This window comes from Gracilinanus agilis, chromosome 3 (assembly GCF_016433145.1).
Source record: "Gracilinanus agilis isolate LMUSP501 chromosome 3, AgileGrace, whole genome shotgun sequence".
Lineage (NCBI taxonomy): Eukaryota > Metazoa > Chordata > Mammalia > Didelphimorphia > Didelphidae > Gracilinanus > Gracilinanus agilis.
Window position 1 is genome coordinate 19,544,133 of NC_058132.1, and position 15,403 is coordinate 19,559,535.

At 45.9% G+C, this 15,403-nt stretch overlaps 1 protein-coding gene across 1 annotated transcript; it reads right to left on the reverse strand.

The window, feature by feature from the left end:
* Positions 1–1,535: 1,535 nt before the first annotated feature.
* On the reverse strand, positions 1,536–6,362 carry LOC123242946 (leukocyte immunoglobulin-like receptor subfamily A member 6). The gene is made up of 5 exons (XM_044671076.1): positions 6,329–6,362; positions 5,972–6,010; positions 5,512–5,796; positions 3,973–4,308; positions 1,536–1,633 (listed from the first exon to the last, which is right to left on the reverse strand). Exons 1-5 carry the CDS (start codon positions 6,360–6,362, stop codon positions 1,536–1,538), a joined length of 792 nt encoding a protein of 263 aa, XP_044527011.1.
* Between the last annotated feature and the right edge of the window lie 9,041 nt (positions 6,363–15,403).

The following is a 15,403-nucleotide window of genomic DNA, read 5'->3' on the forward strand; positions in this document are numbered from 1 at the left end:
TTAAGAAATGAGACCTTTAATTGAAGAAATTTGTTGTAAATTTTTTTCATATTTATTAGAATGTCTTTCCCTCCATTCTATATCCATTTATCCTTTTTTCTTTTTCTCATTTCACCCTGTCCCTCCTCAACGTGTTTTGTTTCTGACCACAGCCTCCTCCAATTTATCCTCACTTCTGCCAGTCTCCCTTTCCCCCTATTCCTTTCTCTTGCATCTTTCCTATATGGTAAGTTAGGTTTCTATACCCAATGAGGGTGTTTGTTATTCCTTCTTTGAGCCAATTTAGATGAGAGTAAGGTTCAAGCAGTGTCACCCCTACCACCATGTTCCCATATATTTTAAAGCTTTTTCATGCCTCTTTTTTTGTGAAATGATTTACCCAACTCTAAATCCCCCTTTCTTCTCACAATACAATCCTTTTACTTATCATTTAATTTTATTTTTTAAAATATCATCCCATTCTAGTCAATTCACACCCAGGCACTCTATCTCTGAATACTCCTAACTACCAAGATAAAGCTCTTAGTAGTTACAAGTATATTTCCTATATAGGACAGTTTAACTTTATTGAATCCCTTTTGATTTCTCTTTCCTATTTACCTTTCTTTTTTTTTTTTTAAACCCTTGTACTTCGGTGTATTGTCTCATAGGTGGAAGATTGGTAAGGGTGGGCAATGGGGGTCAAGTGACTTGCCCAGGGTCACACAGCTGGGAAGTGGTGGAGGCCGGGTTTGAACCCAGGACCTCCTGTCTCTAGGCCTGGCTCTCACTCCACTGAGCTACCCAGCTGCCCCGCCTATTTACCTTTCTTATACCTCCCTTGACTCATATTTGGAAATCAAATTTTCTATTCAGCTCTTGCCTTTTCATGAAGAATGTTTGAAAGTCTCTATTTCATTAAATATCCACTTTTTGCCATGCAAAATTATTCTCAGTTTTACTTTTGGTTTTGATTCTAATTCCTTTCCTTCCAGAACACAGGCCCTTTGTGTCTGTAAAGGGATACATTCCATGACCAAGATAGCTAAAACTGTGGATATAAGCGAACACCTCTTGACCCATATTTGATCCACAGAGAACATGATATTCTTATGTATATATAAAAAATAATGTTTAACTGAAGAATTAAACACACAATAAAACATTACTAGCATTTAATATAGAAATAATAAAGTACATTGTACAATATTATGTAATGCTGCACATCCATCCCTCTTCCTGTCCCATTATTCCCCCAACACACACTCCACCCCCATCACCTCCCCATAATAGAATCCTTTTTCCTGGTTCTCTCTCTTTTAGGTACTGTCTACTCCAAAAAGATTGTAAGTTTTTTGAGGCCAGGAATTCTTTAATTCTCTCCCATCCCTCTGTCTCTTGCTCTTTTATTAGTTATATTTTAGTGCTTAACACAGTACTTGGCACATAGGGTGTCCTTGATTTTTAAATGGTTTTGTTTATTCCTTCCTTCCTTCACCACTATCTTGGGGGCTGGTCTGGCCAGAGTGCTCAGACAAGGACTCCCTGGAGCTTTTCTAGTTCTCAGTCAGCAGGACCTCCAGGATGATGAGGACCAGCCCAGCCAAGATGAGGTGGAACACATTGCCCATAGGGTAATCCAGGGCAGCAGCATCTGGGGAATCAGAGTTTCTCACTGAGATATGGCTGCCCTGTGCTCAGCCCCTCTTTCACCTGTGATCACTAAGATCATCTCTCACACGCACTCAGATCCTCATCCCAAGTCCTCCTTCCCCCTTAACTGGGGATGTTCCTGATATTCCCCTCCTGGTAGTCTAGCTTTGTGGATGAGGGAAGGAAATACGTCTGAGGGGCTGGGGCAACTTCTTGCCTCTTCCTTCCCCAGAGTCCATCTTCTCCTCTCCCCTGATTCTATCCCAGCTCCCTCCTTCCCATAACCTCAATTTTATACATTCTCTCCTCACTCTCTCCTTTACCCTCTACAGCCTGGCCCTTATATTATATGTGAACAGAAGCTGCCCCACTCCCTAAAGTCACCAGAGATGTCTTCATTGCCCAGGATAAGGGTCGTAGTCATCACCTTATACCTGACACTATGGACCACCCTTTTTGTAGAATCTTCTTCTCACTCTAGATTATCATGGCAATGCTTTCTCCTTGTCCTAACCTCCAGTGGGAGGGAAAGAGACCCAGCTCTGTCCTTAGTGGGCCCCAAGTCTTATTCGTAATTCTGTTTTCCAGATTTTCATTAATCACTCATTCTGGACCCAGCCCTTGTGCCAAGTCAATCCAGGAAGATACAAAATCAAAACGAAGCTAAATCCTACTCTCCCAGGACTTACATTCTCCTGGAATGTTTATCATATACACAAATTAATCACTCATCCAAGGAGTAGGATCACTAATAATTGGGGTGGGGACAAGTTGGAGATTAGGAAAAGTTTCTTGTAGTAAATCCTAAATTAATTCTGAGAGACATCTTTGCATTGTAAGAGAAGGAGGTGAGGAGGAAGAGTATTCTAGGTAGGGGCCACAGCCTGGGCAAAGGCCCAGAGGTGGAAGAAACATAATAAAGTGCTGCAGAAAGAGTGGTGATAAATAAGGAGGCCCTGGAAGGGGCAGGCAGACCTTGAATGGACATCCAACCCCTCTGGCTGCCTCCACCCTCTGTTGGGAATCCTCCTGGTACTCATCTGAGAGCCTGTACTCAGATTCAGGACTTGAGAGAAGGTCTCTGGGGATGAGGAAGGGGCAGGATTAAGGTCTGGGCAGGCTGATTCAGAGAGATCTGAAAAGCTGGAAGATCTAGAGACTTGTGAGCCCCAGCTCTGTCCAGAATTTCTTTGTGTGGGATGCTGGGCAAGTCTCTCCTCTCTTTGGGCCTCATGGATTTCCCATCTGTCAAATGGGGCCTGAGCTCAGGACCTCTCCTGTCCAGTCCACTTCTGAGATTTGATGATTCTGTGAATCCTGTGACCCCTTTCCAAGGTCCTGGAGGTGTTCTGGGGCAGGAGAAGGATCCAGGGAGAAGAATGGAGGAGCTGGTGTGGGAGGGAGGGACCCTCTGAATCCTCCTCAGGGCCCCTCATCCTGCCTGGCCCCATGATTCTAAGGTTCCTCTGTGCCTTGAGGTCAGAGCCTGATGGATTGGTGGGAAGCTGCATTGTGTAGAGGAAGGATGAGGGTGAGGAGCACCTCTGGCACTTCCAGCTTAGAAGAATTGGGATGAGAACACCTGAGAGACCCTTCTTCAATGCTGGAGAAGTCAGGGATGGGATAGCCCCCATCCTCAGTTGTCCCAGTTATGGTTGTATGGGTGAGGAGAGGGAGGGCACAGGGGCTACTGGAGAGGTAAAGAGAAAGGAGAGGGATTGGGACTTTTGTGCCCATTTCTGCCCCATCTCCAGTGAGTGCCCAGCCAACATAGTTTCCTCAAGCCCTCCTCATGTCTTGGTTTCCTCTAAGAGAAGGAGTTCTCAGTCCTGACCTACATGGGAGATGGAGAGCAGTAGTGGAGAGAGACTCCCATCCTGTCCTCAGATGAAGTATTTATTTGCCTGGGGGGAGGATGGCAAATCTTGGGGATTCCCAGGTCTCTGGGGGAGATGAGGATCTTTTGAGGTGCTTTGAACAGGGAGAAGAGGAAGAGGAGGGTCTGGGGAATATTTACTCCCCACCCTGTAACCTCACTACATCTCAGGTCTGCTCTGCCCTCCTCTTGTCCCTCTCTGACTTCCTCAAACAACTTTCCTAGGACCTAATAGACATTGTCTGATTGTGGGAGCAGCACAACTGGACAGATTGTGAGGGGAAGAGTTTAGAGGCATCCGAGAGGAGAGGCATCACTGCCTATATTCACTGAGAATGGCCCATTTCCTATTTGATTGATCCCCTCTCTCTGAGCATCCTCTTCTCCCCTTCCTCCTGGTCTCTGGGGTCCTCCTAGATCAGGCCCTCAGCACCCAGTGAGTGCCTCAGGGGTAGAGAAGGAGCTTAGGAGAGCTGGGGGGCTGGGCGGGGCTGGGGCTGCCTCACCTGTGACCCTGAGCATCAGGGTGTCGCTGGAGGCTGACCATGCATTAGGGGAAGAATTTCGAAAGCTGTAGCACTGGTAAGTGCCATCGTGGGTAGAATTCACAGCAGGGAAGAAGAAGTCAGCCTGACGCCCTCCTTCATGGCTCCGGGTCCTGCCACGGCTGATCTCTTCTCCATCCTTGTACAGGACACACCAGTCAAGCCATCGCTGTGACTGACACTGCAGGGTCACGTTCTGTCCTGAGGCCACCTCAGAGCTGGGCAGGGCTGCCAGGGAGGGCTGGGTATAGAGGCCTGGAGGAGGGGAGACCCTGCAGTCAGAACCAGAAGAAGCCTCTAGCAGGGAAGTGGGGCAGATCTGGCTGGAAGGAGGCCTGGTCTGGGCCTTCCTAGGGACCTCCCTGGGATTTGAGGTTTAGCTCTGGAAGACAGGAAATGTCACATGTCTTGGGGAAGAGAAAGACCTTGGACAGCTCCGGGGTAAGAAATAGAAAGTAGGGGAATGAGTGGAGGAAGAAAGAGAAATAAAGAAGGGACAGAGTCAGAGGAAAAGAGGGAAAGAGACAGAAACAGAGACAGAGGGGGAAGAGGAAGGGAGACAGAGACAGAGAGAGATGAGAAAGAGACAAACGGGGAGAATGGTGGGGAGGGAGACCTAAGCAGGAAGTTTTCCACCCAGGTGCTGGGCTGTGAACCCCAATTCCTGGTCCTTTGGCAGAGAATCTCCCTCTACAGAATGGGGGTGGTGGCGTAATTAGGAACCATCTCTTCACTTTGGGCTAGTTATTAGGTCCCCCAAAGTAGAGCCCAGCTCTCTGCTCTGGGACCGGTGTTGGAAGGAGAATAAGAGTCTAGGTGTGATTTCTGTTTCTCTCACCCCCTGATTTCCTAAGTCCTATACTACAGACTGCGGAGAATGCACAAAGGAGACACTCCCTCCCCTCCCTGTGCCTAGACCTGGGATGTAAGAGGGGCCAGAACAACAGAAGATCCACCCTCCTTTCACTCTTTTTTGGCTTTGGGAGGGGTAAGGCTGGAAGTGGGAGATGACCTGTGTCCTTCTGCAGGGAACCTCTAACTCTGTCTGGTCTCTTGAGATCCAAACTAAGCCTTCTGCTTCTGATCTGGCCCCTGGACATGGAGTCAGAAAGACCTTAGTTCAAATCCAGCCTCAGATACTTCTTGGCTACATGATCCTAGACAAGTCACTTTCTTTTTGTCTCAGTTTCCTCAGTGTATAAAATGGGAATCATACTAGCACTGACCTGGCAGAATTGTAAGGTGCTTGGCACATAGTAGGTACTATAGAAATACTCATTCCCTCTTTTTCCCCTAACCCCAGAGGGAGAACAGAGACAAAGATAGGGGAGAAGCTAGGAAGAACAGATTGACAGGTGCACTTGGAGGCCATGTTGGGCTGGGGAGGAACCTAGGGCTGCTGGGACCTGAAATCAACCTTGCCAGGAGGGTCTGGGCATAGGAAGGGGTGTTGCTCACCTGTCACCACCAGCTCCAGGGGGTCACTGGGTTCTGACCAGTCCAATGAGTGTCTGTAGCGACAGTAGTAGGTCCCTGCATGGTACCATGTCACATAAGGAAGGGAAAATTTGGCCTCCATTCCAACTATGGTCATATCCTTGACCTCAGGCCTTGCATTTCCTAGCTTTTGCTCCAGATGGTACAGATCAGCTTCCTGTGATCCCCTGCATCTGAGGGTCACAGTTCTCCCTTGGGGCACCAAAGAACCATTTTCTGCCCTGAGGGAGGGTTTGGGGAGTGTGTCTGTAAGGGAATGAGAGCTATTAGGTTCAGGAGTTCCTCCTTGTGTGGGCACCCCACCCTTATTGGGTCCCCTCTCACTTTAGACCCTATCAGTCCAGCCCAGACCTTTCCCAGCTCCTTCTTTTGGGGTCAGTTGTATGCTCTGGGCAGGGGGAGTGAGAGGGGAGGGACTCACCTGCTGCCTGTGTCCTCATTTGCTGGCCCAGACACAGCCCTGTCAGAGAAGACCCTGATTACTCAAGGCCCCCCACATCCACTTCCTCACCCAGCATTCTCAGAGGAAAGACAGACCAGGATCAGAGTCCAGAGTTAGGGTTGTTTTGAATGAAGTGGGATGGACCCCAGAAGACCCCTCTAAGAGTCCCAGATACTCCCACCAACACCACCCCACCTTCACCTTACCTTGAGATCTCAGACTTGTCTCTCCCCTTCTCTGGAGGAAGGTTTGCCCCTTAACAAATTGGTGGTGGATACAGGTTGGACTTGGTGGTAGGTAATGACCCTCCTAGGATAGGGGCTGCTTAAGACTCACCAAGGTACAGCAGGAATAAGAAGGTGGAGGTCATGGTGGTCCCAGAGACTATTGGAAGGGGACTGACAATGGACCAGGAGCTGATATGAGGCACAGGATGGGTCCAGGGCTACCTCTGCAAGTATAAGACCCTAAGAAGCTTTGCTTCTCCTTCCTTTCTGTGGTTTTTAGTTGATTGATGGCCCCATGCAGTGGGGAGGGTGCATGTGTGTGCCTGTGGTAGGGTCATCTGGTTTTAGAATGGCTGAATGATTCTTGTGATTTTGGTGAAAATTCAGGCCCCATTGCCTGAGATAGATCTCCAGATAAACTTTATGTGCCAACCTCACAGATTCCCTCTCTGAGCTACCCATCACTGATAGATGTTGGTCTCACTCGAATGCTTGGAATCTGACTTTGGTCTCCAAACCACTTCCTTCCCTCAGCTAGAGCTGTGCCCCCAGTCCAGACACACAAGGCTTCCTGGGTTTCTAGTAGACAAAGAGTTAAAACCACAGAATAAGGGGCTGATGGGTGGGCAGCTTAGGGAGCTGTTAACTTGGAGCTCAGGGTGCATCTTCTATTGTTTTCAAGGCAACCTTGTCAGCTTCAACCCATCCTCAGGATATCTAGTCCCTCTGGTAGGACCCCAGAACTCACTCTCCCAATTTTTTCTCAGACTGGCAGGTCAGACACCCCTGGACAAAGTTACCGTTTCCCTAATGTTCATTGCTTATGAGCCCCCCAAAACCTAGCAAGTTCCCATCATATCATTTAGCCAGTTACTATCTACTTAATATCAATTAACCAAAGAACATCAGTTACCTCTCACTGGTTCCACGAGGACTGATTTAGCTTTTACAAAAGGAAATTACTGAGAATGCAGAGCAAAACATAAAATACCTCCTGTACACATGTGGTCCTTAGAAACCATGAATCAAACTTTTAGTGGTAATTGAGAAAATGATGAACCATCTCTGAAGTATTTGCATACCAGGGTTCTAGATCCAACTTGAGTGATAGCCTTTCTTATAGCTGTTGGAGACCCAATTGCAGATACAGAATTGTGGAATTGACTCTAAGGTGTGTGTGTGTGTGTGTGTGTGTGTGTGTGTGTGTGTGTGTGTGTGCTCAAATAAGTGGAAATGGAGTCAGGAACTTTTCCAGTAAGGGAATGTGGCGAAAATTTATTAGCAGAGATGCCAAAAAGTGAAACAAAGTCTCCAAGCCAAAAAAGAAATACATTTATTGAGAAAGGGCCAGTCTCACAATAAAGTCAGACTCTGGTTAGCAACCAAAGACCCCAAGCCTTTTGAATTGCCTCCTTATATACACAAAGATTTGCACCATGGTACAATAATTTTCATCAGAATGATTACAGTTTCCCAAAGATCAACAATAGAATTCCCAAAAGGGTCAGACTTCTCTGAAAGAAAAATCTATACTCTTGTGTGATTTTAGAAATAAATTATTTCAGAATTATGCTTATACAAAATGTTTACATGATTCTGATATAGATCTTGATTATTTTTAGAAAAGTTAAGGTCTATGATCTCAGAAAAACTAAACTAGGGAAAATTGCTAATCTATTAAAACAAATCAATTGAATTTTGGAAACCTGCTGATACTGATGTAATCATAAAGGGAGGGTAGGGGATGGCACTTCACAGGCACTTCCTAAATCCCAGGGATTAGAGCATCAGTCTCTTACTCATGAGACAATTTAATACTAATCCCACTAAGGGATTTATCAGAAGAAGAAATGCTACCTGTAGCCTCAGAAGGGGGACTTCATCCAAACTCTTCATTAGAATTCCTCAGGAAATGATTATTTTTTGAAAGGCAGCCATTCCAGCGCCTGTCTGAATAGACTCTCTCTCAATTGAGGGATGTCTTCCATATGCCTATTCACAGGAAGCCCAGACCTACCAAACTTTGTCTGGAAAGAGCTGGGCAAGAAGAGAGTCCTCACTGGTCCAGTTCCAGAATCTGAGGAGATAGAGAAATCCCCTAACATGATCAAATTAGCCATAAGTCTCACTTCTGGCCTCACTCAATATCCACTTTTGAGACCTCTTCTCCACTATATACATCATTACCAAATATTCTTACACAGATAATCCACATAATTTGTATGATGAAGCACACATTTTGTGTGTACTACAGGAAAAGTAGCAGTTCTAGGTGGGCACCAGTGTTGTGAGGAAGATTATAGTATTAGTTGCATATAGTTTATATGGATATAGCAGGAAGGGCTGGAGAATTCCAAGATGGAATGAAGGAGCAGGAAGTAGTGCTTGTGCTCTGAGAGGGACTCCATTAGGGGTTGGCACAAACTGTTGCTAGCCCTGGGAGATCTCAGAGTTAAGGACACCCTGCATCCTGATTCCCTGGATCCTGAGTGGTGGAGGCTTTCGGCAAGTGGACAAGACCTGCAGAGCTGCACCAAGTGGAGGAGGAGTTTGGGATCTGGTGGACAGCATCTCAAGGACACTCTCTTTACTTCGGTACCTTGGATCACCTTGGCTTTTGGCATCCTGTGATCATCTGTGGATTACCTTGAGAACCCCAAAGCCACCATCAGGCCTATTAGCTGTGCTAGTCAAACCCGACTGGAACCAGTTTTGAAGCAGCTTCCCAGTGACTCCAGAACTGCTCCTTTGAGCCCTGCCTGGCCTAGGTCAATTAGAGTTAGTGTAGACAAGTCCTCCCCTTGCCCCTGTGATTTGCCCTTTAGTTTTCTAGTGTAGAATTCCCTATCCCACCTTTATTTAGTTAATCATAATTAAAACTGTTAAAACTTTTACCTTGCCTGCTGGTTCTATAGACCCTGGCCTAGGGTGAGCTGGGCCAACTGCCATTCTTGACAGTTACCAGCCTAGCAGTGAACTCTGGTCTCCCTATCCTGGTTGGTTCTGTCTCTCCTTCAATCCAGTGTGTGTACCCACAACCATTTAGGTTATATTTTAACACCCCTGGTGCCCCATCTTTTTTACACCAGGAAAGTGTGACCCAAAGCTCTGCTGTGTCTGATGACTCTGTGTTTGGCATGGTCAGTAGGTTACTCTTCTCTTACCTCTCTCAGATGTGTCTGAAATTTATACCAGGAAGAGGACATGAGGATTCCCAAGGGATAGGTATACCTACATGCATTTTCCCTTTGTTTCCCCCATGATGCACAGATTTATTTTCCCCATCAGCACCTGAAGAATGGGAAAGAACCCTCAGGCCTACACTGTTATATCACCAATCCTTTGTTTCCCTCTTTTAGTCTAACTACAGGTGAGACTTCCAGACCCAGCTTAGAATCTGAGCCAAGAGGGCCTTCAGACACTGAATCCCTCTCCTCCATTTTATAGATGACAAACTTGGACACCCCAGCCAGGCAACAGGAAAATAATAAACCCCATCTAGGCAACAGAAAGCCAACAAAACAATTTCCAAAATATCCTGTAACTTTGAGACTTTCCAATTATTGCCTTCTACACATTGGGGCAGCTGGATGGCTCAGTGGATTGAGAGTCAGACCTAGAGATGGGAGGTCCTAGGTTCAAGTCCGGCCTCGGACACTTCCAGCTGTGTGACCTTGGGCAAGTCCCTTGACCCCTATTGCCCACCCTTACCACTCCTGGGCCAAGGACGGTCCCTAGCCCGGATGAAAAAGGAGAAGGGTTGGGCGTGGGGCTAGCAACCCCACCCTGTAAAAACTACATCTGCTAAAGAAACTGCAACCTAAAGTAGGGGCAGCTGGGCTAGCTCAGTGGATTGAGAGCCAGGCCTAGAGACGAAAGGTCCTAGGTTCAAGTCCGGGCTCAGTCACTTCCCAGCTGGGCGACCCTGAGCGACTGTGTGACCCATTGCCTACTGGTTGTGGCCCTATGCTCCTAGAATGGAGTCCCAGGATAAAAAAAAAAAAAAAAAAAAAAAAAAAACACCTAGAGATGGAGATTTCCCTCCTCTTTCAGGGATATCCAATGAAATTAATCCTAGTGGCTCACCTTTTCCAGAGACAACCAAAAGGGGCCACTCAAGTTGTATTACTCCTGAAACCCCATAATGCTATAAGATCTCATTCCCCCCCCCCCACCAATGTGGGACTATGTAGCCACCCCTACTGGCATGGGACTCCCCCTTGTTGATTCTTTCCTCCACTAAAGCTTTGCTATATTATCTTACTCTAGTCTCATTATCCTTTGGGTCAAACCTCCATCAATCTGACTGACAATAGATGAGGAAACAGAAGTCCAGAAATAGGGTGTGAGATACCCAGAATCATAGAGTAAGTGTTGGACAAAGCCAGGAACGCAGTGAAAGTCCCCTTGGCATAGCACTCAGGGTTTCCCTTTCTGGACACCCCAAAATCCAGAAGACATCAGGTCAAAAAAAAAGAGCAAGAAAATTCCTTTTCTTCCTTGTTATTCTTGTGATGCCAAAGAAAAGGCGACTTTGATCTTAGAGACTCATAAGAAAGACCCCTGAGAGAAATATTCCCCTTGGATTCTCCCCTAGATTTCAAGATGGACAAAAATATACTGTCATGGAGCAGAGAAGACTCAAAAGTAACAGAACCTTTCAGGGGCCCCTCAGGGGGCTGCAGCCTAGCTGGGTTCTCACCCAACCTCTTATCTCACCTCCCTTCAGTCAGCTTCCCTGACCCTGCTGTAATGCTCAACTCCTGCTTCTGAGAAATCCCTCGCTTGCTTAAGGAATGTATATGTTTGAACACACCAATGCTATCCTGTGAAATGCTCACCAAGGAAGATTCCCGCCAACTTATTTTCCTATATATGTTCTGTGCTTACTTATGGGTGGCAAGATTCTCTCTCATGTGAGGAGGACGCTCCAGTCGGCTGATTATTAAAGATCCCTAAAACTTCTAAACCTGGGTGTTGGGCATTTTTTCAGGAGGTAGCCCACTTCAATACATCTTCTGTTATGCCCTGATACCATCAGGTTGTAACCTAGAACATCTGCTTGTCCCCTAAACTATGCCAAGCCCAATCCTATGTCTTTGGAACAAAAACACCACTCTAGCTCCAGTCAGGTGACCAACACCCCCACTTCTGACAAAATTCATACCATCACTGACCTTCTGCAAGTCATGTAGCCCCTGTTGTCAATAGAATATTAAAAAACCCAGAACTTATCCCCCTGGAGGCAGTTCCCATCCTTGAATCTGCCTCCCAACCTTTCAACATTACTCTCTAAATTAATAAATTTCTCTTTTCATTTTAAGCTAAGTTTTGGAGTCTTGCATTCTTGCAAAGAGTTCCTATCCTGAACCCAGGGGTTCACCTCAAATCATTCCTCAATACTCTGAGTCCTTTCCTGGGCTCTTTTCACCTCCATTCATGTCAAAACTAGATCCTGTCCCCCTTCTCACTCTCAGTTCATTTATCTTGTGAGCCCTTCCTTGCTTCTACACCTTTTTCCTCTTCCTCTTTTCCTTCTGGATAATATTGTGGTAGCTGATACCAATCCCTCATGGCTTACAAGGCTGGGAAGACATGACTTAACCCCCAACAGGCTCAGAATCTCCATTGGGCCTGTCTAAAGTGAAGAGGCCAAGTTGTAGACAAGGGCCAGTTTGAGTTAACTGGGCCCTAGGTAGATTATCCTGTGACCCAGGTGTGGGCCCCATGGATAAAAAGAATATAGGGGCAGCTGGGTAGCTCAGTGGGTTGAGAGCCAGGTCTAAATATGGGAGGTCCTAGGTTCAAATCTGGCCTCAGGCACTTCCCAGCTGTGTGACCCTGGGCAAGTCACTTAACCCCCATTGCCTGGCCCTTACCACTCTTCTGCCTTGAAGCCAATACACAGTATTGACTCCAAGAAGAAAGGTAAAGGCTTAAAAAAAGAAGAATATAAATGTGGTTTATAGGCCTTAAATGGGGGGCAGCTAGGTAGTGACACCTTGTTTTATGGAACACCAAACTTTCCTGTCCCATGGGAACTTGCCTTAAAGAAGCTCCCAGACTGACCCTTTGTCCCAGACTGAAAATAAGCCATCAAGCACCCATGAAGTACCCAGAATACAGTGGTAGAGCTACTCAAGTCCTAAGTGCCCTTTTGTCTTCTAAGTTCCTCTTTTAGTATTTAGGCCATTCCCAGGTGCCTCTTTCCCTACTCTCCATTTAAACCAACCAGTTGTCCTTCCTTTCTTATGCTCTCTAATCTAAAGTATATGTAAAACTCCAAGTTCTTCAGTTTAATGGAAATCCCCTTTGGTGGCAGGTTTTCCTAGAGTCATTCTTCCCAGAGTCTGAGATTGGTGTGGTGTTGGTTGATTGTGTGTGTGTGTGTGTGTGTGTGTGTGTGTGAGCGCGCGCGCGTGAGTGCATGACTCTGTGTGGTGGCACTAACAGTATTCTCTCCCTTTATCTGATTAAAGATCTGTTCTTTGTAACTGCTTCAGTAGCTCTGACATTACTGGTTAAAAATAGCACAGTGGATAGAGTGCCAGGTTTGGAGTAAGGAGGACCTGGGTTCAAATCTGGCCTCAGACACTTCCTAGCTTTGTGACCCCGGGCATGTTACTTAACCTTGATTGTCTAAACCTTGCCAATCTCCTTTCTTAGAAGTGACATTAAGATAGGAAATTAAAAAAAAATAAGATTTAGATGGGATGCTCCAGGGTCCTCAGAGAACTGCATCACTGATTTCTTTTAATTTTCTTGCCTGGAATTTTCTTTTATTTTTTAAGCTATTTTAAACCCTTGGGAATTATTTTCTCCTGGGGGTATCTTTAAATGTTTTTATTGAAGAGTTAATTAATTAAACTCTCAGGCTCAGAATGATGCCTCACACCAGATCCACAAACCAATGGGTGAGACCTCTGAGCTGTATTTGGTATCTTTCCCCAATGAGGTGTTACCTGGAAAAAACACAGAACTACTAAACACTCAGAAGAAGCACTCTTTCATTAAGGAAAGGAGTTCAGTGCATTCCTCAAGGCCTCCACACAGAGCTGTCCACTACACATCCATGCAGAGTCCCAAGACCCTGATTGCTCTGGTCACTGACCCCTCCAGAGAGCCAACCATAACTAGATTGACAATTCCAAAGATCCTTTAATGTTGGGAAGCTTAAATACCTTTCTAGGGGAACTTAGGGACAGAGGATGAGAGGGATAGTTGATCTACTTCACATAGATAACAAAGAAAAATGAGTCCCAGAAAGGTATAACCGTGAAGGGCTGATGCTTTACAATGGACACAAAAGGGAAAGACCTAGCCAAGGGCTGGACTACCTCAGTAAAGGACTTTGGCCTAAGGGGAGAAACCATTGGGACAAAAGATATACTTAACATCTGATGGGATTAGTCCTCTCCATTTAAACTACTTTAAGGTCTATTGTTAGTCTGAGACTCTGTGGTTGGACTTTCCCCTCAGGGAGAAACTGTCACAGGACAAGCTCAAAACTTGGGGCTTTTTGCCTTTAAACTAAACTGGGGTCATCAAATCTTACTAGGCCACACATTTGGGGGCTTCTAGATGCCACATTGACAGGGGACTCCCTCAGGACTCAATAGAACTATATCTCCTTCCCCTTTACCATGGGGAAGCAACCAAACTGATCCTGGGCATTTAATTGGCACTAAAATACGTGGGTCTAGATCTCAACTTGGTCAGGATATAATCCCTATCACATACTTTCTGATCCAGGGAAACTTGTTGATGTCCTCTTGGCTGAAATCAACATGCTCATCTCTGCCTTTCCATTAGGGGTCCCCTTGCCATGGGCATTGTACCCTTAAAACTATAGAAACATTTCAGGCTATTAGCAGGGAAATTCCTTTGCTCCCTTACATCCTCAGGACTTCTAACCCAAAACATCTGACTGGAAAAGGATTATCCTTCTTGGATCATCCTTTAGACTTGGGATGGACAGAGAGATTTACCTCCAGGCTATGCCTTGGTATCATTAAACTGTATCTCTGACATCCATCTGTCCTCTAAACTGAGGGCCACCCCTTAAGCCTTCAAGCAAACCCACCCCTCCATCCCTTGCTTCAGTGCTTGCCATTCTAGAGTTATGTCTTCTCTGTTGGATAGAGTATAAAAATCCCAGAGTAGATGTCTTTTGGGGTGAGGGAGGGGAACAACTTCCCATCCATGCTATCCCCCAAGAACAGCTTTCCATCTATGCTGTTCCATCTAGGAGGCAAGCATCCACCCAGTGATGGGAAAACTTTTTAAAGAGGGAGCCAAAGGAAAGGAAATGCTCATCTGTCAGTCTGTTTCTAAGGCAACTCTTTTGAAGTTTCATTGAATTGTACCCTACTCATTGTATTCATCAGATTAGGAATAATGTCCTTGGGGTGGATAGAACATTCCAGGGGTCCCTAGTTTACCCATCACTGATGCCTAGGCTGTCCTCCTGGCCAGATTCAACATTACTTTCTAAATTAATAAATTTCTCTTTTTATTTCCAAGCTAAGTTTCAGAGTCTTGCATTATTTCAAACTTTCCAAACCCCAGGGGTTTGCTGTATGAAGTGCCCGGAGTGGATCCCAACAATGAGTCTGAGGCCAGCAATGCAAAATGCAAAGGGACTTTATTGTCTTAGCTTAAGCTAAGGGTCTCACATCAAAAGGCTGATGTGTGACCCCAAGCTGTGCCAAGCTGAGTTTTTAAAGGGCAGTAGGTAGCAGGGGACAGGATTTTGTCTGCAAGGTTGGAATTCCTGTAGACTGGGGGATGTCTAGAAGGTGGGAGTTCCTGCAGATAAGGCTGTTTTATCATGCAAGGGTTAGGATCTGGAGACCAAAGGTCTGCAAATTTGGAATACCTGCAGACAAGCCTGTTTCACTATAGTGTTATACAGGGGTCTGGATTTTTAATTTTGACTCTCTAGGTTCCATATCATCTCCAGCACCCCACAACACCCTTTCCTGGAATGCTTCCCTCACCATTAACACTTAAAACCTCTAACACTACCTCAAGTTCTGGACATTTTCTCCCTCCTCCATTGAGGCTTCCTAGCTATTAGTTCTCCCTTCCCCAAAATTCTTAGGGCTCCAATAACAGTAAAGAACCAAGATTAATAGCTCCTATGTGTCATGGATTGTTTTAAGGACTGTCCCTTAGACTTTAA